At 37.1% G+C, this 27,752-nt stretch overlaps 8 protein-coding genes across 8 annotated transcripts; 5 read left to right on the top strand and 3 right to left on the bottom strand.

Annotated features, from left to right (window-relative positions):
• Positions 1 to 143: 143 nt before the first annotated feature.
• On the bottom strand, positions 144 to 2,567 carry PHYBLDRAFT_188067 (hypothetical protein; the record flags this gene model as incomplete). The annotated part of the gene is made up of 2 exons (XM_018439450.1): positions 144 to 1,066; positions 1,159 to 2,567. 2 exons carry the CDS (start codon positions 2,565 to 2,567, stop codon positions 349 to 351), a joined length of 2,127 nt encoding a protein of 708 aa, XP_018288304.1. The 3' UTR covers positions 144 to 348.
• A 216-nt stretch (positions 2,568 to 2,783) lies between these two features.
• On the bottom strand, positions 2,784 to 5,667 carry Ndufv1 (NDUFV1NADH dehydrogenase flavo protein subunit 1). Its single transcript, XM_018443133.1, has 5 exons — positions 5,410 to 5,667; positions 4,632 to 4,977; positions 4,344 to 4,477; positions 3,555 to 4,101; positions 2,784 to 3,400 (listed from the first exon to the last, which is right to left on the bottom strand). Exons 1-5 carry the CDS (start codon positions 5,432 to 5,434, stop codon positions 3,016 to 3,018), a joined length of 1,437 nt encoding a protein of 478 aa, XP_018288303.1. The 5' UTR covers positions 5,435 to 5,667; the 3' UTR covers positions 2,784 to 3,015.
• A 1,782-nt stretch (positions 5,668 to 7,449) lies between these two features.
• PHYBLDRAFT_148809 (hypothetical protein) lies at positions 7,450 to 8,656 on the bottom strand (the record flags this gene model as incomplete). The annotated part of the gene is made up of 2 exons (XM_018432163.1): positions 7,450 to 8,465; positions 8,587 to 8,656. The coding sequence occupies 2 exons, from the start codon at positions 8,654 to 8,656 to the stop codon at positions 7,450 to 7,452; spliced, it is 1,086 nt and encodes a 361-aa protein (XP_018288302.1).
• A 2,373-nt stretch (positions 8,657 to 11,029) lies between these two features.
• Positions 11,030 to 11,480, top strand: PHYBLDRAFT_60161 (C2H2-type zinc finger transcription factor; the record flags this gene model as incomplete). The annotated part of the gene is made up of 2 exons (XM_018440605.1): positions 11,030 to 11,114; positions 11,191 to 11,480. 2 exons carry the CDS (start codon positions 11,030 to 11,032, stop codon positions 11,478 to 11,480), a joined length of 375 nt encoding a protein of 124 aa, XP_018288301.1.
• A 4,284-nt stretch (positions 11,481 to 15,764) lies between these two features.
• PHYBLDRAFT_182546 (hypothetical protein) lies at positions 15,765 to 17,811 on the top strand (the record flags this gene model as incomplete). Its single annotated transcript, XM_018438637.1, has 3 exons — positions 15,765 to 16,419; positions 16,482 to 16,554; positions 16,657 to 17,811. The coding sequence occupies 3 exons, from the start codon at positions 15,765 to 15,767 to the stop codon at positions 17,627 to 17,629; spliced, it is 1,701 nt and encodes a 566-aa protein (XP_018288300.1). The 3' UTR covers positions 17,630 to 17,811.
• A 613-nt stretch (positions 17,812 to 18,424) lies between these two features.
• PHYBLDRAFT_115553 (hypothetical protein) lies at positions 18,425 to 21,275 on the top strand (the record flags this gene model as incomplete). Its single annotated transcript, XM_018428468.1, has 11 exons — positions 18,425 to 18,514; positions 18,631 to 18,995; positions 19,074 to 19,333; positions 19,386 to 19,486; positions 19,569 to 19,752; positions 19,812 to 19,909; positions 19,964 to 20,097; positions 20,169 to 20,252; positions 20,401 to 20,747; positions 20,802 to 20,937; positions 21,014 to 21,275. 11 exons carry the CDS (start codon positions 18,425 to 18,427, stop codon positions 21,273 to 21,275), a joined length of 2,061 nt encoding a protein of 686 aa, XP_018288299.1.
• A 1,506-nt stretch (positions 21,276 to 22,781) lies between these two features.
• On the top strand, positions 22,782 to 24,880 carry PHYBLDRAFT_87681 (hypothetical protein; the record flags this gene model as incomplete). Its single annotated transcript, XM_018443671.1, has 6 exons — positions 22,782 to 23,063; positions 23,141 to 23,221; positions 23,425 to 24,005; positions 24,094 to 24,305; positions 24,363 to 24,456; positions 24,514 to 24,880. Coding segments are annotated over 6 exons (1,617 nt in total), but the record flags the coding sequence as incomplete, so codon positions are not given.
• Positions 24,881 to 25,190: 310 nt separating this feature from the next.
• PHYBLDRAFT_171639 (glycoside hydrolase family 36 protein) lies at positions 25,191 to 27,348 on the top strand (the record flags this gene model as incomplete). Its single annotated transcript, XM_018436638.1, has 2 exons — positions 25,191 to 26,354; positions 26,419 to 27,348. 2 exons carry the CDS (start codon positions 25,191 to 25,193, stop codon positions 27,346 to 27,348), a joined length of 2,094 nt encoding a protein of 697 aa, XP_018288297.1.
• Positions 27,349 to 27,752: the final 404 nt, after the last annotated feature.

Genomic DNA, 27,752 nt, shown 5'->3' with positions numbered 1-27,752 from the left:
CCCACACCCACACCCACACCCACACCCACACCCACACCCACACCCACACCCACACCCACACCCACACCCACACCCACACCCATACACATACACACATACACACATACACACCCACACACAAATAAAATACAGGCGAAATAATAAAAACAATATAAAGAATATATATACATATATATATATATATATGTACAACATTCAACTTCTTTCTTTTTAATATATACAAGATATACATGTGTGAATATGAGTATGAATGTGAATGTGAATTTGAATGTTAATGTGAGTAAGTGAATGAGTGAAAATTATAGATGTATGTATTGATGAGATATTGTATATGTATATATATTGATATTAAAAAGAAGGAGGAATGACCGGTTGACCATTGCCGGCCATAAACATCATGTCCAATCCCTTTCTAAAGCACTGGCTAACTGTCTTGTGCGAACAGAGACCGAACTCTTCAAAGACAGCCTTCCACCACAAATACCACTCTCCAACCTCATCATAATTGACTTGGTCTCGGGGTTGTGTAAGCCAGTTATACAGCATATTCAGCCACATCGGGAAGAATTCGTGTTCTAAAAGCTGGCCAATAATCGTAGTTGAAAACATATCTTTCCACGCCAGGCACCACACCAACGGTTCTATTTTCTGATCTTGTGGGTCTACTACGAACTCTGTGCGAAGGACTTGAGTGAGTTTGGGAAGAATGCATTTTGTCAAGAACATTTCCATCTGAGAGGCAGTCCACACTTGCTTCCAGGGAATGATGATATGGAGTGCGGACTCATCAGAAGGATGCCATTGTCGCAGTACAACCGAGAGTTTCTGGCGAATGTTCGTAAAGATTTCAGCAAGTCTCCAGGGCTCGAGAATCGGCAGCCAGGGGTGGATCCAGCTATGGATCATTTCGGGATCGTTCCGTGGGTCCCAGTCAGAAACGGCAGTGGTGATCTTCGGAAGTAAAAGTTGGTTGATAATGTTTTCGAAAATGAAACGAGGAAGTAGAGGCTTCCATGCTTCCAGTAAGATAATAAGTGGCTCAGGCTGTCGAACATTCCATCGGTTACTGTATAATATAAGTATGTTTAATACTTTACACAATAATATACTATACTATATTTATATTTATATTTATATTTGTTGCAAGCCCAGACTTACTTAATCGCACTGCGTACTTTGGTTAGCCAGATTGTATTCATCATTGTTTCGTATGGCGTGGCCAGATTAACGCCCTTGGAAGCTATTAAATCCCCAAACTCGTCTCGATCATCGTTGCTCCTCAATAGCTTTCTCCATCTTTGTACATCATCTACTCCCCAGGTCGGCTCGTCCAATACATCCCAGTGAACACATTTATACTTTAATATGGGTGCCCAAACAGCCACGACCATGCTATCCAATCCAAGTGATTTCACTTCATCCATATATTTAGTTTCCAAAATTTCAAAGTATTCGCCAAAAAGTGAGGTGATATTTCCACTGGCGTAGGCGCCTGTTGCCATACTATCTCGCGATATTCTTTCCAGCTGCACCCCGATATTCTTGATCTCTTCGACTCTTTTTTTCTGACTTGTGTCTCTCTCCATGTTCTTTTGAATATCTACAAGCTCTTTATCAAGCTCCTGCAGACGAAACACATTAGCCTGTTTCTCCCTTGATAAGTTCTCCAAATCGCCCCGTGCGAGGTCTACCAGAAGACGAATATTGTGACGAAGTTCTGGCAATCGTGTGGTGGTTTCCATAAACGTCGGTGAATCTGAAGTGCGTATGTCAGCCAAGGATACTTCTCGTATTGTTGGTCCCGTCATGTCAATAACTTTCTGCTGAGCTTCCGGGGCTTTCTCTATGATCTCTGACAGAATATCGTTGGCTGTCTTGTAAACCACCTTTGGTTTTCTGGCCTTTTTAGCTGTTGCTTTCCATGCTTCCCGCTTCACGGCCTTGCCAGGTTTCTTTTTATGACCACTATCATCACTATCACCACTATCACCCTCACTTTGATCTTGATCTTGGTCCGAATCATCACCGCGCATTGTGGATTGTTTTTTAGCTTCTGCTTTGGCCTGGGCTGTGCGTTCATCGAAGCCTTTGAATCCCATACCCATACCCTTGGGACGCAATTTTGTCTCTACTGGGTTGATGATACCTTCACCACCTGCACCAAGACCCTTTCCGGCTGCCCAACCCATCTTTTCCAACATCTTTTGTCCAAAACCTGTGGTGTGTTTGCTGAATCCGGCAAAACCTGGCTCTGGCTTGGACGACGATGCCGAAGCGAATGCATTCTTTCGTTTGGGAGATGCGACTTTTTGTGGTTCTGGAGTAGAAGATTTTTTGGCTGGTTCGAATAAGGTTGTTCCACCTGTTTTCCATCCTCCCGAGCCTAATCCTCCTTTTGGCGTTGCTTCATCGTCACTAGAATCGTCAAACATTTTACGTTTCCGTACACCAGAAAACCCTTGACGTTCTTCCTCTAAATCTTCTTCGGTAATGTCAAAATGAATCCGCCCACGTTCTTCGTCCGATGAATCGCCACCATCGTCCATGTATGCTTTGCGTCTTCCCATCGCAATAGTAAGTAGAGAAAGAAGTATGTGACTGCCACTAATTTTCATGGCACTGGCCACTTTTTCTACTTTTTTTTTAATAGAGCATTTCCTTTCGTCAATCTATTTCAAATCTATGTATGTATATAAAATCGTTGATCTTGACAGCCATGAAGCTTTTTTTGTACAAAACTATTATACACTTCTTCTTCTTGTTATTGTAAGCAGACATCTTTTGTTAAAAGAAAAAATATGTTTTATGTATGTATTATGCATATATTTTCTTTGACCTAATTTATTTTTGTTTTTTATTTTTGAAATCAAAAAAGAAAAAGAAAAGAAAAAAAACAAGAATAATAATAAGAAGAAGACGAAGAAGGGAGCAGAAGCAGAAGCAGAAGCAGAAGAAGAGGATAAGTGTGGAGAGGTTCTTTCTTTTTTATATATATGTATATATTTACATATAAATTTAAGCACTGCCGTTAGCCTCAATCGACTTTTGGAATTCTGCCATGCGAGACTCTAATTCGGGGCGGAAATGACGAATGAGACCCTGGACGGGCCATGCGGCAGCATCACCAAGGGCACAGATGGTGTGACCTTCGATCTGCTTGGTAAGTTCCCAGATCTGATCGATCTCCTCGGCTTGACCACGGCCAACCTCGAAACGATCCATCATGGACTCGAGCCACTTGGTACCCTCTCTGCAGGGAGTGCACTGACCGCAAGACTCGTGGCGGTAGAACTTTGCGAAACGAGAAATAGCTCTGACGATATCGGTAGACTTGTCCATAACAATGACAGCGGCAGTACCGAGACCAGAGTTGACATCACGAAGAGCGTCAAAGTCCATCCTATATTAATATTATACACACACACACACAAAAAGCTCCATTAGTACTTTGTTTCCCCTACTCCTCTATTCACCCATTCTACATATTATCTCTCTCTTTAAATTATCCAATATTCTCTGATTTTTTTTAAAGTGCGTCTGTTATCCAAACTTACAAAACATCCTCACAAATATCCTTGGGAATAACGGGAACGGAGCAACCACCGGGAATGATACCGAGCAAGTTGTCCCATCCACCACGAACACCACCACAGTGCTTGTCAATAAGTTCCTTAAGAGGGATCGACATCTCCTCCTCGACTGTGCAGGGGTTGTTGACGTGGCCAGAGATACAGAAGAGCTTGGTACCGCTGTTACGAGCACGGCCAAAGCCAGCGAACCAGGATCCACCGCGACGGAGAATGGTAGGGGCAACGGCAACAGTCTCGACGTTGGTGACGGTGGTGGGGCAACCGAAAAGACCAACGTCGGCGGGGAATGGGGGCTTCATTCTAGGCTTACCCTGCTTACCCTCGATAGACTCGATAAGCGAGGTCTCTTCACCACAGACGTAGGCACCAGCACCACGGTGAATGAACACATCAAAGTCGTAACCAGTACCACATGCATTCTTGCCAATCAAGCCAGCAGCATAAGCCTGGTTGATAGCCTCCTGAAGGTGAGAAGCCTCCTGGTAGAACTCACCACGGATGTAAATGTAAGCTGTAAGTTAATTAATATATATATATATAAGAAAATAAGAACAAGAAATATATGCGTGTTTGTGTGTATAAGTATTCTTTGATCCCTCTATTTCTCTCTCTCTCTCTCTCTCTGTTTTCTATATGTTTTTGGTTTTTGCATCGTATTATTGATAATGATGATCGTAGTAGTAATGATAGCATGGATTGTGTCTGTGAGAGGAGAAAAGAGGGGAAGAATATCATTATTGTGTTGTGTTTTACCAGCGTTGGCCTTCATGGCAGAACCGGCGATAAGGCAGCCTTCGATGAGCTTGTGGGGGTCACCACGCAAAATTTCACGATCCTTGCAGGTACCGGGTTCACCCTCATCTGCATTGATAACCAAATAACGGGGACTAATATATATATATAAATAACACCAAAAAATATGACAGAGCATAATATTGAGTACAATTTCTATATGATTTGTAGATCTTTCTTTCTCGTGTGTTTTGATATATAAAGAAAATATATAGAAAGAAAGAAAGAAAGAAAGAAAAAAGTACACACCGTCCGTCAAGGGGCTTGTTCATGAAACTCCACTTGAGACCGGTGGGGAAACCAGCACCACCACGACCACGGAGACCAGACTCCTTCATCTCCTTGATAATCCAATCAGTACCCTTGAGCACCAATTCCTTGGTCTTGTACCAATCACCACGCTTCAGGGCGCCCTGAAGACCGTAGTCGTGCTTCAAGTAAAGGTTGGTGAAGATACGGTCTTGGTCAGAAAGGCCTCCGTAGGTGGTTTTGCCGTTGATGGGGTTGGCATTAGGGTCAGTTGCAGCAGGGGTTGCGAATGAGCGGGCAGCAGTAGCCAAGCTGGGTGCAAGGCGAACTGAGCGAGCAAGGCCGACTATTGTATTTATTTATTTATTTAGATAAATAATAAATTCGATTGTTGTATTTGTTGTATTTGGTGTACGGTTTTGTAAAGTTGAGGTGAATTGAAGTGTTGATGAATTAAAGGAATGTGCGTTTTCGTGTGCGTATGTATTATTCGTGCATATATGTATTGTTTTCAAGTCATGTTCGTTATTTCGTATAATGTAGTGTAAATAAAAGATAAAAGATAAAAGATGTTTAATTTCAAATGATGTAGTTAAATGACTCTTGTTTTTGTTTTGTTAAATGTAATGTAATGTAATGTAATAATAATAAAAAAGCGTGTATTTTTATTTTCTTTTTTATTAATGAAGTAAAGAGGTACAAAGGTAAAGAAGTTCTATTCTATGCTCATTGAAGTTTTGTACAGGCAATGTTGTTTTATATAGATATATATTTTTACCTTGTGAAGTAAGCGATCTCAACATAGTGTCAAAAAATATGTATTTATATAGGAAATGATAGAGTAGGGAGGTTTTGTTGCAAGCAAAGAAAAAATGGGGTAACGGACTGGTAGGAAGACGACCCACAAAAAAAAACTTTTTTTTATTTTTTTTCTTGGTTCTTCTTTCTTACAAAGGTCGGCTCAACAAAAAAAATAATAAACGCTGCAAGGACAGGCTTTTTCACTCTATTTTTTTGAATTTTTTTTGAATTTTTTTGAATTTTTTTGAATTTTTTACCACAATACCATGTTGTTTAGGATTCCATATTTACAAAATTTAATCACCGCCAGAATTTTATTTCTACGTCATTCAAAAAGGTGACGTATAATATCAAGGGTGGAATCTCTCTCTCTATTATTTATATATGTGTATGTCTACACCACTATGAAATCTGGATATCTATTTTTTTTTATTGTATTTTATTTCTGAAAAAAAAAAAAAATCAAAAATGATAATTAGTTTTATCTGCACAAAACTTAAATTACTATTTAATATTCAATATCCAATATTTATATATGTATATATGTGAATGCGTGTAGTGTAGTGTAGTGTAGTATACTGTTAAATTTTAATATATGGATCAAAGCTCACTTTTTGGTTTAATTTGTGGCAGATAGCAAATGCCCTTGCTTTTTGTAGGCTATAACCAATCTCATATATACATCGTTTTCTTTTAAAACAACAGAAAATAAGATAATCAGCTCGATAAGCATAAAGTCTCTATTCCATAAAATAATGAGTGCAATGATATACACAATTCACAAACAGACATACACACATACAAACCAAGCATAAACACTATTAATTTATTTGGTTGTCAATACATACGGGAATCTATTTGACTGACTTTGCTCACTTAAGTTACTGAGAGGTTCTTGGGATTCTTATACACAGGAAAATTATAAATTAATAATGATTAGAACTTTATACTCAATAAGCTATACATGTACATCTTTCGAAACTAGTATGATCAGTATTTAGTAAAATGTAGTAGCAACAATAAAGTTGTACATAAAGAGAGATGAAAGGTAAAAAGGGTTTATGACTGGGTTGGAAAATGTAAGAAACAAATTCAAACACAAATATAACCGGAACCAATGTTTATTGGTTAGCTGAGATAATTACAAAGACAGTCATTAATACCGAATATTATGGTCCTCTCCAGCATACGGGCCAAATTATTTGAGAATGGAAAAAAGTGAATAATTGCAAATTTAGCTATTAAATTATTTTATTTATGTAGTAAATTTTATTCCATCACTTTCACTTTGTTTTAAAACGTAATTTGGCTCTAAACATTCGCCGGTCTCAAAAGGGCTTGCTAAATAAAATACAAATGTCCCAAAGAAGATTTGCCGTTATTTTAGATACTTTCAACATCAGACGCAGTCTACTAAAGACCCTATTTCAATTATTTAATTCTTCCAATGTTATAACCGCCTTTACCCCTTATCTTATATCTGTAAAATTTATAAAATGTAACTTTTACAGAACAGTTTAGTAGCAACTTTTGCTTTTTACATTTTAAAAAAAATGGCTGTTTTCTGGGTTTATACTTCTATATTTGGATTGAAAAGCCAATCTACTTGGGATAATTTGGCTCGTATGCTGGAGAGCACCATAAGTAAAAACAAAAATAATAGTCATGGAACATGATTGTCCGAAACATTGGATCACTTTTGGGAGCCACGGTATGTTTATGGATTTTTCTTTCCAATTTTTAGGTGCTTCACGTTTATGATACCCAATCGATCACAATTTCAGATCTAGACACACTAGAAAACCACAACATTGGACCTTACACCATGTCCCAATAGTCATACATCCGCATAATAATTCGTTTATACTATCACCATTTTCATCATCCCATGCTCTCCTCCTTACACACCCTATCTCTTTTTTTATTCCCTGTTCATTTCTTTATTTCTTTATCATATCTCATAATATCTCCATCTCCATCCCCCTCCTCCACAAAAAAAATAAGAAGAAAAATCTACTTATTCTTCCATTTCATCATTGTTGGTCTTTCGACGTTGATAAGCATTTTTGAGACTTGCTGGCGTAGTGTAATTTGCAAAATAACCTTGACGCTGCCCTTTTAAGTAGTAAGCTTTCCAATTCATTTTGTTACTCCCAAGGCTTCGTATGTAATTGCCAACAAACGTCCAATTTTCGGATGATGATGATTTTGGAGTCCGTGTAGTAGTTTGTGTAATCGTTGACGTTAATGGATCTGTCAGTGATGACAGGACTGGTAATAACAATGATGGAGCTGCGGGTATTAGGGCTGGAGAGGAGGCTGCTGGAGAAGAGGCTGTCGAAGATGACGATTGATCAGACATATATTTAACCTTATATGGTTTTATAATATTTAAACCATCATTCAGACAGTCAATAGCACGCTTTTTCAAGTTGTTGTTTGGTAAATCTTCAAGAATTTCTTTGCATTTTTGGAATTTCGATTGAGTATTATCACACAATCCCAAAAGATCATCAACTGTCGTTTTCTCACGGGTGGCCACATGTTCGAAAACGTGTTTGGATATGCCATACAACTGCTGGATAATTGGATCGTCTCGTTGATCGTGATCAATAATGGATACCTTTTGAGCAGTTAAAAATGCACCTAGAGCAACCAAAGGATGTAAGGGTATGTTATTCAAATGGTCGTGAATGGAATAATCATTGAGGAATAAACATTTTTTAGCCCATGGATAACTTGGCAGTTTAAGTAGGAATTTTTGTTTGCGGTCCTTTGTGGTTTTACTCATTACGCTATCCCTAATTTTGTTGATTACAAAAACAAGGACCACTGGTTCGGTAGAATATTGCTTGTTCACTTCCTCACAATATTGCACAAGCCGATGCAAAAAATTATCATCCGCGTTGTACTGTACTTCAATCAAAATGGGTGGAAAGGAGTTCGTATTATCTGAAGCATATAAAACATCTGATTTTGTTGCATTTGCCCATTCAGTTGGCTGAGGAAAATATTTGTCTACTGCATTTGCTCCTAAACCAAAAGAAAGAATCGGAAATCGTTATATGTCATAATGAAGTTTAAGCATAAAACTTGCCAATTATTTCTTTGATGATAAAATTCATGACATAATTGTTTAGTAAAATATGTTTACTCATCAGATCAGTCCCTGGCCGATTGATGCGGGGCAATGTAAAAAGAATTAAATCGTCATTTGCTGCCATCACTGCGAAAAATATAAGACCGTTGTCGCCAGCAAAAAAAAAGTTGTCGCCAACAAGAAAAAACCAAGTTATCGACAACAAACCTGATCTTTTTTATTTTCTAGCCAATGAGATAGCGGTATAGCGACAACAATCACCGACTTAATTTTCATTTGTTGCTGCTAACAAGAAAAAAACCAAGTTATCGACAACAAACCCGATCTTTTTTATTTTCTAGCCAATGAAATAGCGGTATAGCGACAACAATAGGGACCTTGGAAACATCATATAAAATTTATTTAGACGGAGATCTACCTCTTAAAAAGAAATAGTGTGTTTCAAAATCGCGTTTTTTTTATATGATATAAAAATATGACAATAGATAGTGTCGTTAAATGTTCTGAACTCGCCAGAAAAATGGAGACATTTATAAGTTGCTATATTTGACAGTCGACATCTGAAACAGGCCCAAAGTTGCCTTTTTCAGAACCAGGATTTTCTCAAAATTTGGAAAATTTGTCCAAATTTCAATTTGCAAGAGTTATGCTATTTTTTCGTATTAAATAAGATAAATCTCATGGGGAATACATGTATGTATGTCTTCTCTGTTTAGTGCATAATTTATAGCTACTGTAAGTATATTCTCATGGAGATACAGCTTATTTATTCAATGTATCATGGAGAAAATATGAACAGAATATGCCAGGAAAACTATGTGAGACATGATTTGTCCTTATTTCTTTTTTGGGAGCAATAGTTCAGAATATTTAACGACACTATCTAATACAAAAAAAAATGATATAAAAAGATGATATAAAGTGTGTTGGCCAATCACATTTAAGCATTTAATGTTGTTAAACTAATGATGGTATAAAACTTGAAATAAAGAACGAATAATGTTTTCAAGTAAGCATATAAAGAAGTCCATATAGATTCCCTCGATGCCATTCCCTCAACAATTCCCTCGTACGCTGGTGAATGGCATATGTAAATGATGACGAGAAAAATGGAACGGGAAATGGTTGGAGAAGAAGGAAAATAAATCAGGGCGGGCGAAGCTGGAGAACACACAACACCCGTGTCATATTAAGCTCATAGAACTTTGTATTTTTTAAAGTTCCAAGCTTCTAAGCAAATTTAGGTGCATGGAAGAAAGAAATAAAACCAAGTAAGATCTATATTATCAAATATTGCTAAAGTTTATATTTATTTACTAATTTCTAAAGTATATTTTTGAATTTGAATATATATTAAACCTTATGTTAGCAAATAAATTATAATAATCACCTCTTTTCGTCCCATAGTAATAGGATACTTCTAAGAAGCAAAGTAATCAGTCCTAATAATATTACGGTGAAGGAGAATAGAGCTTGTATAGTGTATATGGCTGGGTTATTAGCTAACAAGGGTTTTCTATACTTAATAGATGTGTAGTAGCCAGAAATAATAAGTTGTTTCAAGAGAAAGTGTTGTCAAAGCACTAGATATTCCCTCAAATTGATAGGAGTCAAGTAGTACTATTTAATTAGATTTCTTCCTCAGCCTGAATATTAATGTGCTCTTCCTGTCCTCAGACCTTAAAACTCGACCTTCCACCAGACCCATCCTCCAAAACATACACATATTTATAAAAATAAGCTATAGAACTGTTTGGATTCCTTCAATCATACAAATTGGTCAGAGTATGAGTCTACCAATTGTAGTTGCTGTCATTTGGATATTGGTCATTAACTTGAACTTTTAACTTTACGGGGAATCCCAAGAAAAAAAGATATTGTAAATCCCTAATAACATGCTGACTCTCTGAAAGTGCAGAGAGGGCTTGAAAGCGAAAGATCAGTCCTTGCAAAATAATAAATGCTCTTTTAAAGGAATCTGTTTGCTCTTCTGAGTCATTTGTCGATTAGGAAATATAAGGGCAAGCATTATACAATGCTTGTAAAAATTCTTCGCCTCCTCCTCCAAGAACAGTTTCAATAAGGTAGTTGTAGTTCATTGTTGTTTTGTTTTAATAAAAAATATTGCAAAATAAAAAACCCAAGAAATAATACACACAAACGCACACTCTATGATGAAATTTTAGAGATCAAGTAATCCAAAAACATCTTGAGCAAAATATAGCTCCAAAACTGTTTTGTGGATGGTTTGGTGAGTGGTCTGGTGGAACGTCAAATTGTAAGGTCGAAGGTCGCGAGGAGCACCTTTTTTATGTAAACAAAAAATATACCTTTAAAGAAATGAGGAAGAGCACCCACGATGTGCTTTATATAAATATCACTGGGAGAATTATAAATAAAAGCCCATCTAGATTATTTGCAAAAAAAAATATAAACCTCCTTTCATCTTACTTTGCTCTTTAGTAACTTATTTAAAAAAGTATAATAATAATAAGTCATGTCTCGAACCCTCGTTATTACCTCTGCACCTTGTTCTAATGGTACCAATCCCAAGGAGCCTAACAAAAAGACATCTAATGCTGGTAATTTTATGAAGAAAATTCATTACATATGTATCTATAGACTCACAAGTGCTTTAATACACATATATATATGTAGATTCCAAGAGGCTCGAAAAGAAACTTGGTTCATGTTCTTTGCCAAATACCTTTAAAATGTACAAGATTACTCCCCTTCCTATACTAAACAAGAAGCTTCCGGATAAGTCTTCTCCAAATATTCGCCGATGTACAGAGTGCTCATACAAGACTGTTTCGAAATTCAACCTTTTACGACATAGTCAAACACACTCAGAGACTCCAACGAAATTTGATTGCCATCAATGCAATAAAACATATTCTAGCAAATACAATATGCAAAGACATTACAATACTACCCATTCAAACTAATTGCCCACCTACTCATCCATATATATAATTCCTGTGCCTATGCTTATGTTTATGCACAATATTTAAATAATAAAATAAAAATAAACTTTAACAATGATTTTTTGATGCAACGTTTATACAGACAGATTCATCTCATTTAGTTTTATCGTCAGGTTTTTTCACAAAATCAAAAACAGATTGTAACCCTTTAGCCTTTAAAAGTTAAATTTCCGTATATGTATAAACGGAGTCTTTTCTAGGAAAATATATAATTCCGATGTTTTGGGATGTATCTATATACTTTCCATAAACAGTGCTTAGTCCGATTATAATGAACTTCTTTACAATTATGGGCGAATTCCATAGTAAATGATGACGAATAAGTCGTAAATAGAAAGCAAAGTTGGGGAAAAAAGCTATACTATTTGTCTGTCTAAAGCTTACGCCATTTTAGAGATTAATAAAATAGTTGATGATCTGGCATTTTCTACCTTTCAAACTTCTAAGCTTCATATCTCGAATTTCCAAAAGAAAATTGTGTTACTTTTAAAAGGTCCAATTAAATACTAGTGAAATTAATTAAGGCAATACATGTATATATTTGTAGGTACCCGGGATTGTTTATGGGTTAGTATCTCAATAATAGAAAAATTAGATACTGTGAGAGTGTTATTTATTAAAAAGACAAAATAATATTGTTTATATCTGTTACTATTAAAATCCCTGTAATTCAAATCCCTGTTGTGCAATGGTTGGTTCACACTGTATGAGTGTGTAGTGTACGTGTGCCTAGTGTGGAACAGTTCCGGACATTGTTAACTTGACAGGTTCATTAGCAAGAAGGAACTAGTGTTTGATTGTGGAGTCTGTTCTTCACTCAATTGTGGTGTGTATACCACACATGTATTCTTTGATTAAATAAGCTTAACATAAATAGTAGGTAAATGCGAAGTTGAGAATGTTTTAAAGACTGTGGTTGCCTTGCTTCCCGTTAAAGTATACTACGTTTCATCATGCACTTAAAGATGACAAGCTTGCTCTTCATAATATTTTTATCCTCAATAAAACAGAATACCGAAATGCTTCTGTATGTGTATGTATGCGTGTGTTTTTTTAAAGAACCCTTAGAAACCTTCTTGTATTGTAAGACACACGTTGGATACATGTGTACTCCTTCTTATAGGTTCCTTCTTAAAATAATAGTGTTATTATAGCAAATTTTAAATGGCAGTTTTTAATACTTTGTTGTCATGTAAGAATGATTGGTATCGAGAGTAGCATTGTTTTGTATAATTGCCACTTAGATCCTAATTGGCCTTCTTTTATTTAATTAAAAAAAATCTAACAACCAATCTTTTTGGCTGTGTAGAGGCGAATCGTAAAAAAAATGCTTCTCCTTCTCGTTTATTCGGTTTTTTTTTCTAATACAAAAAAACCATAAATATTTCAAGGATATATATACTTTTTCTAAATACAGTGTTTTTAATTGGTGAATATTCACTTGTCGAAATCTGAAAGTCGTGTTTGCCTTTCCTTACCCCAAGTACTCGCTCTGAGATATTCTGATCTGACAGACAATCCTCAGGCGAATTATAGAGCTAATGGTCTGGTTCCAAAAAATCAGACCAATTTCCGCAGCGTGTTACCAACCATTAACCTTCATTAGTCCATCACATTCCGTAATTCTCTACCTAGTGGGATTCAAGAAAATATTTGAAAAAAATGGACAGTAGACACTTGTGCTTGCTTGTAGATGATTTGATGAGTAAAGGTTTATTTCAATTATAAACATAAAAAAATGATTGTAATATATAATGCCACACTATCGACTATGGGGTGATAGAAATAGTCATATTCACTATAATTAGCGTTTTGAAATAGGAATTAAGGATCCAAGTGATGGCGTTCTTTTTCTAGGCAAAGTCTTGGCTTTAGATTGGAAGAAATCAAATGGTAGTATAGACAATGTAATATAGTCAGTCGTTATTTGGGCAATACGTTTATGTAAATTTATGATGGAGAATATATCATCCAAATAGGATACAATATTAACCACGTCCTTCTTCCATTTAGGAATCACAATAGTGCTCGCTTCGAGAAAAATACAGATATCGCTTGAGAGACGAGTCATGATATAAAATGTCATTTCCGTTGCTAGAAATTAAAATATAGATGAGTCTTATTATCAGCCGTATTATTATTATTTTCTTTTTTTCTTTCTTCTTTTAATGGGTAACATAATCGAGTATGAAATAGTAGAAAAACCTATGTATAAGCCTATAGATTTAAATGCATATTATATTATTATTTAAAATAAATTTTAGGTCAAATGCCTCCAAGTGTTGAGGAAGTTTATTGTATCATAGAAACTGACATGGTTCGATAAGTTAAAGAGAAATAATAAGAAAAAAGAACATTTCAAGCTCTGCTTTATCCACAGCAAGATCTGTAATCAGAGGCTATTAATAAAGCAACAATACCCATATTATCTTTGTCAACTTACGAGCCTCTTGTAGATGAATTGGTGGATTCTCTACTCAAGACAATAGAACGTGGGCTGGAAGTTCCAGTACCATAACCACTGTCTTTAATTGATATGTAATTATGTTAAATATACGTATGTTTTCATTTACAATGATAACCATAACATATTCATGGCAGAGCATGCTCTTACCAGTAGGCGAAGATCGGGATTTAAGCTCAAGGTGTACAATTCTCATGATGGTTGGAAAGGTAAAGCAAGATGATAATGTCGAGTCTTCTTGGTCAATTTTTCACCTTATTTATAAAGCCTTTATATATTCACATACTGGCTGTTTTCTCTTAAAAAAAGAAGTTGACATCAAAAAGACAAACCAGAAATAAAAATGAAAAGTTAAATATAGCGGTTTAGTAAGACATATAAGCTTGACATCAAACTTTTCAAGACAAAGCTTGTTGTAATCTATTGGCAACAGCGATAAAGTAGTCTGTCTAGTAGCTCATAAAACTTGATCATTACATGTCAAGTCTACTAAAACCGAACCTTATTTGTTTAAATAGCAATGCCGAGTTTGGGAGTACCAACCAATTGATTAAGATAGAAGGCTTGGATTGAACAATCAACATATTGTCAAAAATAATATAATAGAATGATCTTTCTTCTTATGTAAAGTATTTTTAACGAGTCAATAGTTATTCAAGCACCCAAAATTAGCTGTGGTATTTTTTGGCTGTTAAAGTTCACAATCAAAATAATAATAATAAAAAAGTCAAAGTCTCTTGAGTATATAGCTATGATTAGAATAAATTATAGAGTCTATTAGATATGCTCTACATACATTTTATTCTACATACATATTCAATACTCCTTTAATACAATAAAGCAATATATAAGCTAATACTAAATGAATCACTTTTCTCAGAATTTCAAGATGTTGGGCAGAGATGATAAGCTCACATACACAAGAGAAAGAAAGAAAGAAAGAAATTGCTGAGAAGTTTGTAAAGAATTGAATGTCTAAATCCTTTTTTCTTTCTGGGTGATTTATTATTGAAAATTTAAAAATATACCTACTGTTGGATCGGGTAATGTACATTTTAGATTTGTACATATTTTCAAACGAGAATCCTTTTATTATTTATTATATAACTTTAGATAAGTACACGTAATTTCAGTAGAAGGGGTTGACCCTCTGGTTGTTCTAAAGTTTGTCCAAAGAAATGTATTTAAGAAATGGAGTTTCACCAGCATTAAGACTAACTCTACTGGGTGTGAATTTATTAGATATAAATTTGTAGAATAAATAAGTAAAAGCTATACAAAAGCCACCGAATAATTTGATCTGACATTTGTACTAAATATCTACTATAAATATATGCATAGGAATTACTTTAATATTCATTATTAAGGCACCATTCCTTCGGTTAACTTCAGGGCAACTTCTGTTCCTTTCAAAGCTAAAGTGTTTAGGCAGCAAAACCAAAAATATTGGGCCTATAAAAAATCAGAAAATATCTCAATTTGAAATAAAAAGCAAGTGAAAAAGCTATTTTCTGGAGATTCCTATATGGTAGGAGCTTCAAAAAAAAGAAACACAAAAACACAGCTCTTTGTCCCACTCTCAGACTGTTAGACTTGTCGGCCAGGAAGACTACCTTGACTGAGATTTAATCATATTAATTCAGTGGAAAAGAACAAGTGAATCATTTACGTCACATTTGTCTGAGTAATTTTTTTTTCATTTTTTCGTAGTTCAACTTGCAAACAAAAAAGTGGATCTCAAGAGCTGTATCTTTTCTCTCTCTATATCTCTTATTGTCATCATGCCACAAAACGAAGAAACCGAGTGTTTGGCTCCTCAGCAAGAGACTCCAATGCAAAATACGACCAAAAATGAATCTTCACCAAATTTGACTAAAATCAAGAAGAAGAAACCAAAAAAGAAGACCGGGGCTCCCGCAGAACCAATCTCGGAGTACTATCAAAAGGCCCTTGTAGACTATCCCGTCAGCCTTAGAAATACAAAAGCCAAAGGAAGACATGCTGCTGCTTCAGGTCCAATTGCTGAAGGAACAACTGTATGCCACGAACAAGCCACGGCCTTTGTGGTTCGAAGTGAATTTATCGACCAACAATGTCACGTCTGCCTTGATACCCTTGCCACAAAACTCATGTGCTCGGATTGTAAGAAATCCTTTTATTGCTCCCAGGCGTGCCTGGATCGAGATACAACCCATCCAAAGGTGTGTTCGATCATAAGCCAAGTCGATACAATCGGCCGCTCAACAGACACAGATCCAGATCTTTTGCGTCTTATGGTTCTTTTGATGGCCGAGAGAATGGAAGAAGCAGATATCCCCGAAGAAAACAAAACAGAATACAAGCCCCTATCCCAAACACCTTACTGGTGTGTCGAGGATCTTTTGAGCCATCGAGAACATGCTGATCGAGCATTTATTAACGTGCTAACAGAAGCTTGTAAGTACACATGAAAATAAAAGTGCAAAGGTAGTTGGACTCATGAATATACATATATTTAGCCCAAAGATTGGTTTCAGAAATGCCAGAATCTATGGCTATGTCAGTTGATGATATGGTAACACTTGCTTGCAGGTATATTATTATTATTATTGTTATTATTATTATTACCTATATTTTTTTTTACTAATTAAATTAATTTTTTTCTTTTAAAACTAAAATAAAATTCAATCGTAGAATCAACTCAAATGCACATGGCTTGGGTGACAACCAATCTCGTAATACAGACGTTGCACTGGGTCTATTTCCTGTAGGCGCCATGTTCTTTAACCATGCCTGTAATCCTAATACTGCTTTTGTGGGTATGCCAAACGGCCAATTGGCTTTTCGGACAATCAGACCAGTCAAGACCGATGAAGAACTCACAGTAAGCTATATTGATCTCTACGCTTCACGCGATGAGAGACGTCAGGACCTTCTCAAGACAAAGCATTTTTGGTGCAAATGCAAGCGGTGTACGACCCCGATGGAAAATTCCGTTGACCGGTTTTTGCAGAGTGTAGTCTGTACTTCCTGCAGTAAAGACGTATATGTTATTCCACCAGCCTCCATAGAAGAGCTAAACAAGGGCGAAAAGAGTCTAGGAGAAACATGGACTTGTGCAGGATGTGGCCATGTAGCTTCAGTATCCAAGGTTAATGAGGCTATTGAGAAAGCTAATGCCTCTTACACAGCTGGTATGTACGCTCTTCGTCAAAGACGCGATTACCGCTCTGCATGTCGCCAGCTTGAGCCTCTTGCAAAAACTGTTCTTCCAAGTCAAGCAACGAAACTCCCTGCTGGTGAAATCCATCCTCAAAACTCTATCCGGCTCAATGCCTCTATACCCCTTTTGAATTGCCTTCGTCATCAAGACAACATCAAGGGCGCTATCGAAGTCAACCGTACTATTCTAGATGTCCTTGATGAACATGCTAAGCAGAGCCTTCCAGACAAGACAGCCGAGATCTCTGATTTCTGGCAAAATTTAGGTGAGCTATGTGATGCCATGGCCGAGCAATGCCGTGTATCTGGCCGACAACCACTTCAAAAGAAGTGGTATAAGGAAGCCAGAGATGCCTACTCACAGGCTGCCAAAGTAAGAGCTGTTGTATTTGGTCCTGAACATCCCAAGACACAGTTCGTAGAAAGATGTGCATTGCGCGTCTAACATATTCTCTAGGATTATTTTTTTCCTATTTTTTTAATCATTTCAACCTTCATACTACTATTCACTTATACTCATGTACAGCATTATATTATCCTATAAATCCACGCAAATGTTTATATTATACTCGTCTTTCCAACAAAATAAAATACAATACAATACAATAATACGATACCTTGTAACATAATATTACATATAATAAATATGCCACAAAACAAGACAATGCGATGATAGTATATATATATATATAACAATGAACATATACCCAGAATAGCGTTCATTCAAAAAACAATGAAAAGAGACTCAAGTGGCTGGTTAATATCAAGCTTTGTAACAAAGAGTCTTTAAGAATCATTGAGATGAGACAAAGCATGACAATGTATACATTAGGTTCTTTTAAAGATAATTACAAACAAACGAATCTCATTAGAATGTATGCTTGATTAATATAATCTTTCTGTCAATCTCGCAACTTATATGAATATATATAAATAAGAAGAATACAATAAAACTAATGCCTGTTAAGGGAACTTCAAGGTCTTGTGAGCACTGATAGATAATAAACTTTTTTTTTTAAAAAAAAAGGCAGGACTAAAAGAATCAATTTTAAAGACACTAAAAAGTAGATAAAATTGCTGGTTGTGCATAAATATGAATCAAGAAGCCCAAATATTCAATGATGCACAGGAATCTCTTCATGAGAGCTACATGACATCCGCAATCCCAACAGCGCCACCCAAACGCCCTCCAACAATTCAAACAATCGATGATGACCATGCCAGCCAAAGCAATCAAGAGATGAAGAAAGAAAACACACTTGATACCACATTGAATTTCTCGAACTACCGTTTTGTAATGAGCAGCTTTGAACTCTACGAGACCAAGACTGTGAGTCTACTTTATTGTGTAGAAGTCTCTTGCTCTTACTGCTTGCTGACTAACTTTTGAAATAAAACGAAACAACACAAACGACAACGACAATAAAAAAAATCCTTGTGTTTCAGCGATATTACTTGATAGGTACAAATCAGTCAAAGCAACGATATAGAGTTCTTCAGATTCATCGAACGAACCCCAAAGAGCTTGTGGTGATCGAGGATGATGTAGTCTATACCCAGCACGAGAAGTCTAAACTCTTAAAGATGATCGAGGATGGAAATATGTCTGTTGGTGGCCTTCATCTAGTACCTATGCGGATTTATGGTGTAGTTGGATTTGTGCGCTTCACCCAAGGGTGGTACATGATTTTTATCACCAAACGCAAGCAAGTCGCCCTATTGGGAGGTCATTACATTTATCATATCGATGAAACACGACTGGTACCAGTGGGTCTTCAGGTTAAGATTGACAAGAATTCAGATGAAGCTAGGTGATGAGAAAAGAGTTCCAAAGCCATTTCATGTGTGTGATCTGACTGATTTTATTTTTTTGGATTCTTTTGATATAGATACATTACCACCTTTCAGAACATAGACTTAACCAAGAATTTTTACTTCTCTTATACGTATGACCTCACAAATACCCTCCAAGTCAACATGACACAATCCCCACTACAGTCTGAAGGCAAAGAGCCTAGAGAGAAAACATCTTATGACTATAACGATATGTTTGTGTGGAACCATTATCTACTGAAATCTGGATTTAAAGATCTACGTAGTCGATCTGGCTGGATTTTACCACTCATTTATGGATTCTTTGACCAGGCTAGTAAGTATAGCTTTTTACAATAATTGTGAAGCTTACTATAAAACAATATTAGAGATATCTGTATTTGGGAGAAGTATTGTGGTTACTTTGATCGCCCGTCGATCTCGTTACTTTGCAGGTGCCCGTTTTCTCAAACGTGGTGTGAATGACAAGGTAGACCGTTAAGATCAAGCGTTATATAACATTACTTTGTAAGCATTGACACCCAAGGTTTTTTTCTATTTGTTTATTTTAGGGATTTGTAGCCAACGATGTGGAAACTGAGCAGATTGTGGCAGAAATGACAACCACCTCTTTTCATTCTACAGATCGATTGTACGGAAATCCTCGTTACACCTCTTATGTACAACATCGTGGATCAATTCCTCTAATTTGGTCTCAAGATACAACCAACATGTCGCCAAAGCCTCCGATCGAACGTAGGTACAATAAAATAAAAGCTTATGGTACAAGGTTAAAGAATTAAAGTTTTATCTAGTCAATGTTGTCGACCCTTTTTTCTCTGCTGCGGCATTGCACTTTGAGAATTTATTTACAAGATATGGTACACCATGTATTGTGCTGAACCTAATTAAGGTAAGACATTCGTATAAAATATGGATATGATTTTGACAAAAAAGAAAAATATAGCAAAAGGAAAAGACAAAGCGAGAGTCAATTCTAGGAAAGGAATATGCAGAGGCAGTAGACTACTTGAATCAATTCTTACCAAAAGATAAGCGTATAAAATATATTGCGTGGGATATGTCTAGAGCATCAAGAAGGTTAGTCAACCTATTTTCTTGCGAGGAGTTATATTTGTGTATAATTTTAATTACCCTTTTTTTTGCCCTAGTCATGATCAAGACGTTATTGGATATCTGGAGAAAATTGCTGAAGAAACAATGGAAGCAACAGGCTTCTTTCACAGTGGATTTGAGTCAGCTGCAAAACACAAACCAGACCATGGAAAGTAAGTTGCTGTTCTTGTACTTGATATTTATACTTATATATATATATATTATTAAATAATCAAGTCCTTAACTAACACTTTTTTTATTTTTATTTTTGTATATATCTGTGTATAGGATTCCTCCTCGACGAGCATACACCCGCCAGCATGGTGTATTGCGTACAAATTGTATTGATTGCTTAGATCGTACCAATGCTGCCCAATTTTTGATGGGAAAATGTGCACTTGGGCATCAACTCTATGCATTGGGTGTTATTGGATCTCCAAAGATTGACTTTGACTCGGATGTTGTGAACATCTTTACGGAAATGTATCATGACCATGGTGATACGATTGCGCTACAGTATGGTGGATCTCATCTTGTGAATACAATGGAGACTTATCGTAAAATCAATCAGTGGACTAGCCACCCTCGTGACATGATTGAATCTATAAAGCGCTTTTACGCCAATGCATTCTCAGGTAATATCGATAACCAAAGAAAGAAAGAACAATTTTGCTTATAACTGTGCACAGACGCCGACAAGCAGGATGCCATCAATCTATTCCTTGGAAATTATGTTACCAAAGATGGTCAGCCCATGCTTTGGGAGCTCAATTCAGATTACCATCTACATAACCAAGATCCACGTCTAAAGACAGCTCATCACGAGTAAGTCAGTTTCTCTCTTTCTTTTTGCTGTCTAAATAAATCATTTTACAAATCAAGTAACTCTTCTGTAATCTAGTTATCGCAAATGGTTTTCTGAGAAAGCTCTTCATTCTCAGGATTATGAGATGGATCCAGCTCTATTTACGATCCCGCCTTCTTTTCGTGTCCCTGCCATCAATCCGGATGAAAGCGATCCCTTCCATGGTTATTGGGAAGAGTATTACACGCATCGTCAATTAACTTCACTTGACAGCTTATTCTTCTTCAATATGAACGGCACATTGAAATACCGTCCTCCAAAGCTTGTCTTGGGCTCTAAGGATTGCGAAGGACCGTAAGTTAATAGTAGCTATTGTGACCTATCACTTGACCCAAACTCGAGGACCCTTATGCCCTTTTATTTTGTGCGTTCAGACTTACAAAGGCAGAAGCTCTCGAGATCAGTCCGTTTACTGTTCGTTCTTCAAACGGTCGGCATGGAAACTCATCGTCGGCAAAACCTGAGCTTGAAAAAGAGATTGAAGAGGATACAAAGTCGCGCGGGAAAGAGAAAAGTGGTTCGTGGACTATGGACGGGATGGTCAAACGAAGCCTTGAACCAACCATAACACACGCTGAGCACAAGGAGTACAGACGGTAAAGCCCCTTTTAAATATATATATATATATTGGTTATCAGTTTATATCTATGAGCATATCCTTGTGTACAGATGAGCTAGAACGTTTACCCTTCTACCTCTCTCTTTTGTTATATATATATTTTTAGTTATGTTCAACAATTCCGCCAGGTAGAAAAGTATGCTGTGCCTATGAGTGACCAGACAAGTTCTGGCTTTTTGGAAAGCTTTCCAGAATACCAGCAATATCAAAACTATGTACATCGCAATGCTCTTGATGAAAACCCTTCGGCCCTCCGTATTCAGGGCATTGACGAGCAAGTTTATTCTGCGTATGTTGATATCCCGCGCCGAGCAGCTTCCATTCAAATTAGTCGAGAATGGAGTGGAAGTACTCGTAAGCGATATGAAGGGTATGCAACCTATGTCCGTTCCGGTCGGTACCCGCCCCATACACAGCGTAATAGCTCAATTATACATCAAAATGCCTTTGTTAAAGATAATTAGTTAATTAAAAAAAAATTAAAAATAAGAGGACTAAATTCGATATCAATTTTAATGTGTGTCTAAAAAATAATAATGCCCCACCGAATCTATTTTTATATGTGACTTGAAAATCCACTCGCTCTTTTAACAGGTTGATATCCTTTTGTACTTGTTTCTATTCATATAATTCCCTTTTTTTTGTGCATTAGATCATGTTGGAGCAATTTGGGCTGTAAGTTCCATTCAGTTACAATAAACAATGAGCAAGAAATTAAAAAGAAACAAGATCGACTAAATAAGCTCCAAATTTCTCTAGGCACATTTCGCACGACACATATTGCTTTACTCCTTTATACGAGCCAGCTAAAGAAGGAATTGCCTCGACCCCATTAGACACATTAACAGTTCATCGAAATTCAGGACTACTAGAACTGAATGGTATGGCATTAAGTTTAGAATGCCATGATACTTTATCTAAATACATTATCTAGCTCCGCAAGCTCTCGAACGGTCCCAGAATGAACTCACAGTATATGGTCTTTTGGGATTTATTCAGTTACAAGCGGGTAAGTTAATTTCGATACAGATACATATATATATGGTTTGCATTAGCAAAGAGTTGCTTAGAATTATTATGGGCAATATTTGATATAATGCAGTTTACCTTTTAAACAATGAATATTATAAAAAATAAGATAACACATACACAAGCAAACAAAAGAGAAAAAAGTAGATAATAATCCTTATCTTAGGCGAGTATATGATCGTCATTACCGGACGTGCCCGGATCGGCTCTTTGTGTGGTTCCGATATCTACAGGGCAACCACATTTCAAATCCTGCATGTCCCACACACAATGCCTGCTCTGACGAAGCAACAAATGGAAACTGAACAAATGTTTATCAATTTGCTTGAAGATCATTTAAAACAAAACAGCTTTTATTTCTCGTATAAATACCATCTCACCTTAACTATCCAGCAGCAGGCTGCTTTGGGACAGAACTCTAGATCTCAATGGGAGGAGGTTTGTTTAATGCTTAATGATTTTTTTTTTTGCTTTTATACAAAGATAGGTTATTTACTGGCTTACACAATCAATAGGCAGACACTCGTTTCTTTTCAAATAGATTCTTGATGGAGAAATTGATTAATGCTACTCAACACAAGACTAATCCTCAAGATGTAAGATTTTCTTTATTGAGTTGACTGATAGACTGTACAAAAATACCCTATAAATCAAAAACACAATCAAAAGCGAGTATCTGATATTTATTATCGTAGCTGAGTGCCTTTATTCTACCAGTAATCCAAGGCTGTTAGTATTCTGAGAAAGAGAGAGAAAGAGAGAGAAAGAGAGAGAGAGAGAATTATTATTATTATTTCAGAGTTACTTATGTGCTGTAGTTGTTGCAATTGTATCATCGGTGATCCAGAGAAGACAGGTCGTATTTGGCCTGATTAGCCGTCGTAGTCTGGAACGGGACGGCACTCGATACTTCTCTCGTGGACTAGATATTAAAGGGCATGCAAGTAATTTTGTCGAAACAGAGCAAATATTGCTATGTGATCTACCTCAATCCCTATCTACTACAGAACACCCCCTTCAATTCTCATTTGTTCAAACCAGAGGATCCATGCCTGCTCGTTGGGGGCAGATTCCAAACACAAGATACACACCCCAACTATGGCTCAACAACGACCTTTCTAATCTAGATGTCCTCGACATTTCACGTACTCATTTTGACCAACAAATTGAACACTACGGATCTCAAGTGCTTGTTAATTTGGTCAACAAAAAGGGATACGAGCTTCCAGTTGGTGAGCTGTATCGTTCAATCGTTGAGAAACTGGCAAATCCACGTTTATTTTATGTTCATTTTGATTTTCATCACGAATGTCGCAAGATGCGGTGGAATCGTGTTCAGCTATTGTTGGATATGTTAGAGCCAGAGTTACGAAAACAGAGGTAAGATGAAAACAAATATTAATAAAATTCGTGTATAAGCATTTATCTCTTTCTCTCTCTCTCTCTCTCTCTCTATATATATATATAGCTATTGCTTTTATGATGCAACCACGCCTGTGCTTAAAAAGAGGCAAACTTCAGTAGTGCGCACAAACTGTATGGACTGCCTGGATCGTACCAATGTTGTCCAGAGTGCATTGGCACATTGGGTACTTGACCTTCAATTAAGAGAAGCTAATGTCTTACAGTCAACCGAGGTCGTTGAGAATGATGAAGCCTTTATCTCTATTTTTAAGAATGGTAACAAAATAGCCAGTTCAACCTTGAAAAAAAAACATTATCTAACTTCATCTCCAGTTTGGGCAGATAATGCTGATGTATTAAGCATTGCTTACTCTGGTACAGGTGCACTCAAGACAGACTACACCAGGCAAGTTGACCTTATGCTTTTGTTTGAAGATATAAATGCGTGTATATATGCTAAAGAATTCTCTTTGAACGTAAATAGAACAGGTAAACGCTCCTATGCAGGAGCACTCTCGGATTTGTCAAACTCAATCTTGCGCTACATCAAGAACAATTACATGGATGGCTCTCGACAAGATGCAATTGATCTATACTTGGGAAATTATCGTGTAGGAAAGGGACAGCTGGACATCAACACAAGCGGAAAATCATGGCAAATCCGTGTTATTCCACCTGCCTTTTTCTTGTCTTTCGCAACCTTTGTATTCGCGTTATTTTTTCCATCCCATCTTGCCATCGAGTCTTCGCTTCTCTATTTATTTCTACTATCCTTTTGCTTTGCAATTGTATTGGTGACCTGGCGCTTTATCCAACTTCACGGATCAGAATTTGTGAATTGGCCTAAGCTTATCCAATTGCCTACTTCTCCAGAGTATATTAGCAGACCTGTAGCTGCTTCTCGATGGACAGTTACACGTAGTAACACGGGTCTCCTAGAGGAAGCAGAGGAAGGACAGGAGATGACAAGTATAAAGAAAAAGACTTGATACTCTACACAGTAAATAAACACATAATATACACACACACATAATGATTCATTTTGTTTATTTAGATATTAAAAGGTTATTAAATCTTGAAACTCAAAATATATCAATAAAGAATCAACTAAACTTTACTCGTCCCTCCTTCTTTCGCTTGTCTTTTATTATTATTTTTGTAATGATTCCTCTTGGAGTATCTCAACACCCGTCGTCAAATACTTGGTTTATTGTTTCTAACAGCAGCACTTATGTTATTGGTGCCACATCAGAAGGTGTAGTTCTCAATCTACACTGGGGAGGAAGACTTCATTTTTATAATGATGTTTCTTCCGCCAATCTTCCAATCCCACGCAGTTCCCAGGATCCCGCATTAACGGCCATAGCTGAAGAAATGCCAGCATATGGCGGCCTTCGTTATGGAGCAATAGGATTAAAGGCCGAGATAACATCAACCCAGACACGCGAGCTGGAGCTCTTGTGGACAAAAGCTGAATTTCAGTCCAATCAACTAAAAATCACCCTCTGTGATAAAGCATACCCCTTGTTTTCTGTGGAGCTTGTCTACACGGTAGATATTGATAATGATGTTATATCGCGTCACACTATTATAAAAAATCGGACCGAGATAAAAATACATCTTTCCAAAGCATATTCTGCCGTTTGGCACCTTCCAACTATACTTGGTAAACGGAAGCTAACAACACTCACTGGCGCATGGGCAGCAGAAACACAAGTAAACACAGAAAATCTTGTGAATGGAACATTAGTACTTGAATCCAGGCGTGGAATCCCATCGTGTCAAACATACCCTTATGTGGCCTTACAGGATCAAGAAGAGGTGTATTTCGGGACACTCGGGTGGAGTGGTAGTTGGGCTATAGAGGTTCATACCGGATGGGACGGTAAGGTAACCATAGCTGGAGGTGTTCACGAGCATGATTTTGGCTGGTCATTGTTTCCAAATATGACCTACGAGACACCTGTGTTTGTTGCTGGTTACAGTGTAACAGGACTATCAGGCGCACGATCCTCCCTTACAAATCATGTTCGGAATCTCCAACGCAACTCTATGACTGTCAATCCTATAATTTTCAATAGTTGGGAGACAACTCAGTTTGAGGCTTCTTACGAGAATCAGTTACATCAGGCTACTAAAGCAGCTGCAGTTGGGGTGGAGCTCTTCGTTCTGGATGATGGCTGGTTTCGTGGGCGTACGAGTGATCGATCTGGGCTAGGTGACTGGTTTGCCGATCCTGTCAAGTTTCCACAAGGGCTGAAACCGTTAGCAGACCAAGTTCACCGCCTAGGAATGAAATTCGGGCTGTGGTTTGAGCCTGAGATGGTAAGCATTCTGAATCGCTTTATTATTTTCTTTTATCTTATGTCTAAGTTTGATAAATGTATAGGTTAACAGAGATTCAGATCTGTTCAGAGCTCACCCCGACTGGGTATATCATTATACTGATAGGACGTCTAGTGAGTCTCGTAACCAGTTGGTGTTGAACATAACACGACCAGAAGTAGAGGACTATGTATACAAGCGAATTTCAGAAACAATACGTCAAGTCGGGGTGGACTATATAAAATGGGATATGAACCGGCCTTTGAGCGAAGTGACAATGTCAACCTATCGAGACGCCCGTGAAGTTTGGGTGAGACACGTTCAAACTTGGTATAGTCTCCTGGAACGGCTTCGTAGGGACTTCCCGTTGGTGTTGGTGGAAACCTGTTCAAGTGGAGGTGGTCGTGCTGATATTGGAGCCCTAGAACTGACAGACATGTGCTGGCCTAGCGACAACACCCGTCCCGACGCTAGACTTGTAGTCCAGCACGGTATCTCCCACGCCCTACCTCCTCGTGTTCTCGGATGCTGGGTTACAGAAGGGCTGACGCCACTTTCTTACCGCTTCCACACCGCATTCATGGGAAATCTTGGCATTGGGTGTGATCTTAATCGAACCGGTGTACGCTTGGAAGACTTCAAGGATTGGATTGACATTTACAAGACTTTGCGTCATATCATCCAGCTAGGAAACCTTGATTGGCTGATAGGACCAGGCCAGATAAATGTTACAGCCACGTCTTTGGATGATGAGATGGTAGTGCTGGCTTTGAGGGAACATAGTCCCTATGGTCTTCTTTTACCTCCTGTCCGTATTCAAGGATTGGTGGCCTCTTATCTTTACAGAGTCCATGTATGGTCGAATGATCCAAAAAAGAAGACATCATATACTATATCTGGCGCGTGTGCTATGCAGATAGGTCTTCCTCTTGACTGGCTGGCACAAGCAGACTACGGCAGCGGTGTTATGCACTTGAAACGAATATTACTTTAGTATTATAGGAACTGTCTCTCAGGAGTAATGTATATTCTGAGCGAATACTACACTATTTTAAGATATTTTTATGTTTATAATATTTATATATAATGTTTATAATGCGTATATATTTTATATATATATATATTTATATATATTTATGTATTCATGTATTCATAAGCTAGCTGGTAAATCACAAAGGGAAGAAAAATGAGGATCATTACACAACCACAAAAGAGACAGTATGAGGTGAGTCCTTTTTAAAGAAAGAAAAGAAAAGGACTTATGCTTGTAATCATAAGGAATAAAACCAAAGCAAATTCACAGGCCTAGATTTTTTTTTATTAGGGCTGTAACTGTAGGGGGGAATGAGGTTAAAAGGTCTAGGTAAACAATCACAAAATACACGCATACTCACTTGT

The sequence above is a fragment of the Phycomyces blakesleeanus genome (assembly GCF_001638985.1).
Source record: "Phycomyces blakesleeanus NRRL 1555(-) unplaced genomic scaffold PHYBLscaffold_19, whole genome shotgun sequence".
In the NCBI taxonomy this organism is placed as follows: domain Eukaryota; kingdom Fungi; phylum Mucoromycota; class Mucoromycetes; order Mucorales; family Phycomycetaceae; genus Phycomyces; species Phycomyces blakesleeanus.
The sequence above is the reverse complement of the archived record's forward strand: the minus strand, read 5'-3'. Positions and strand labels throughout refer to the sequence as shown.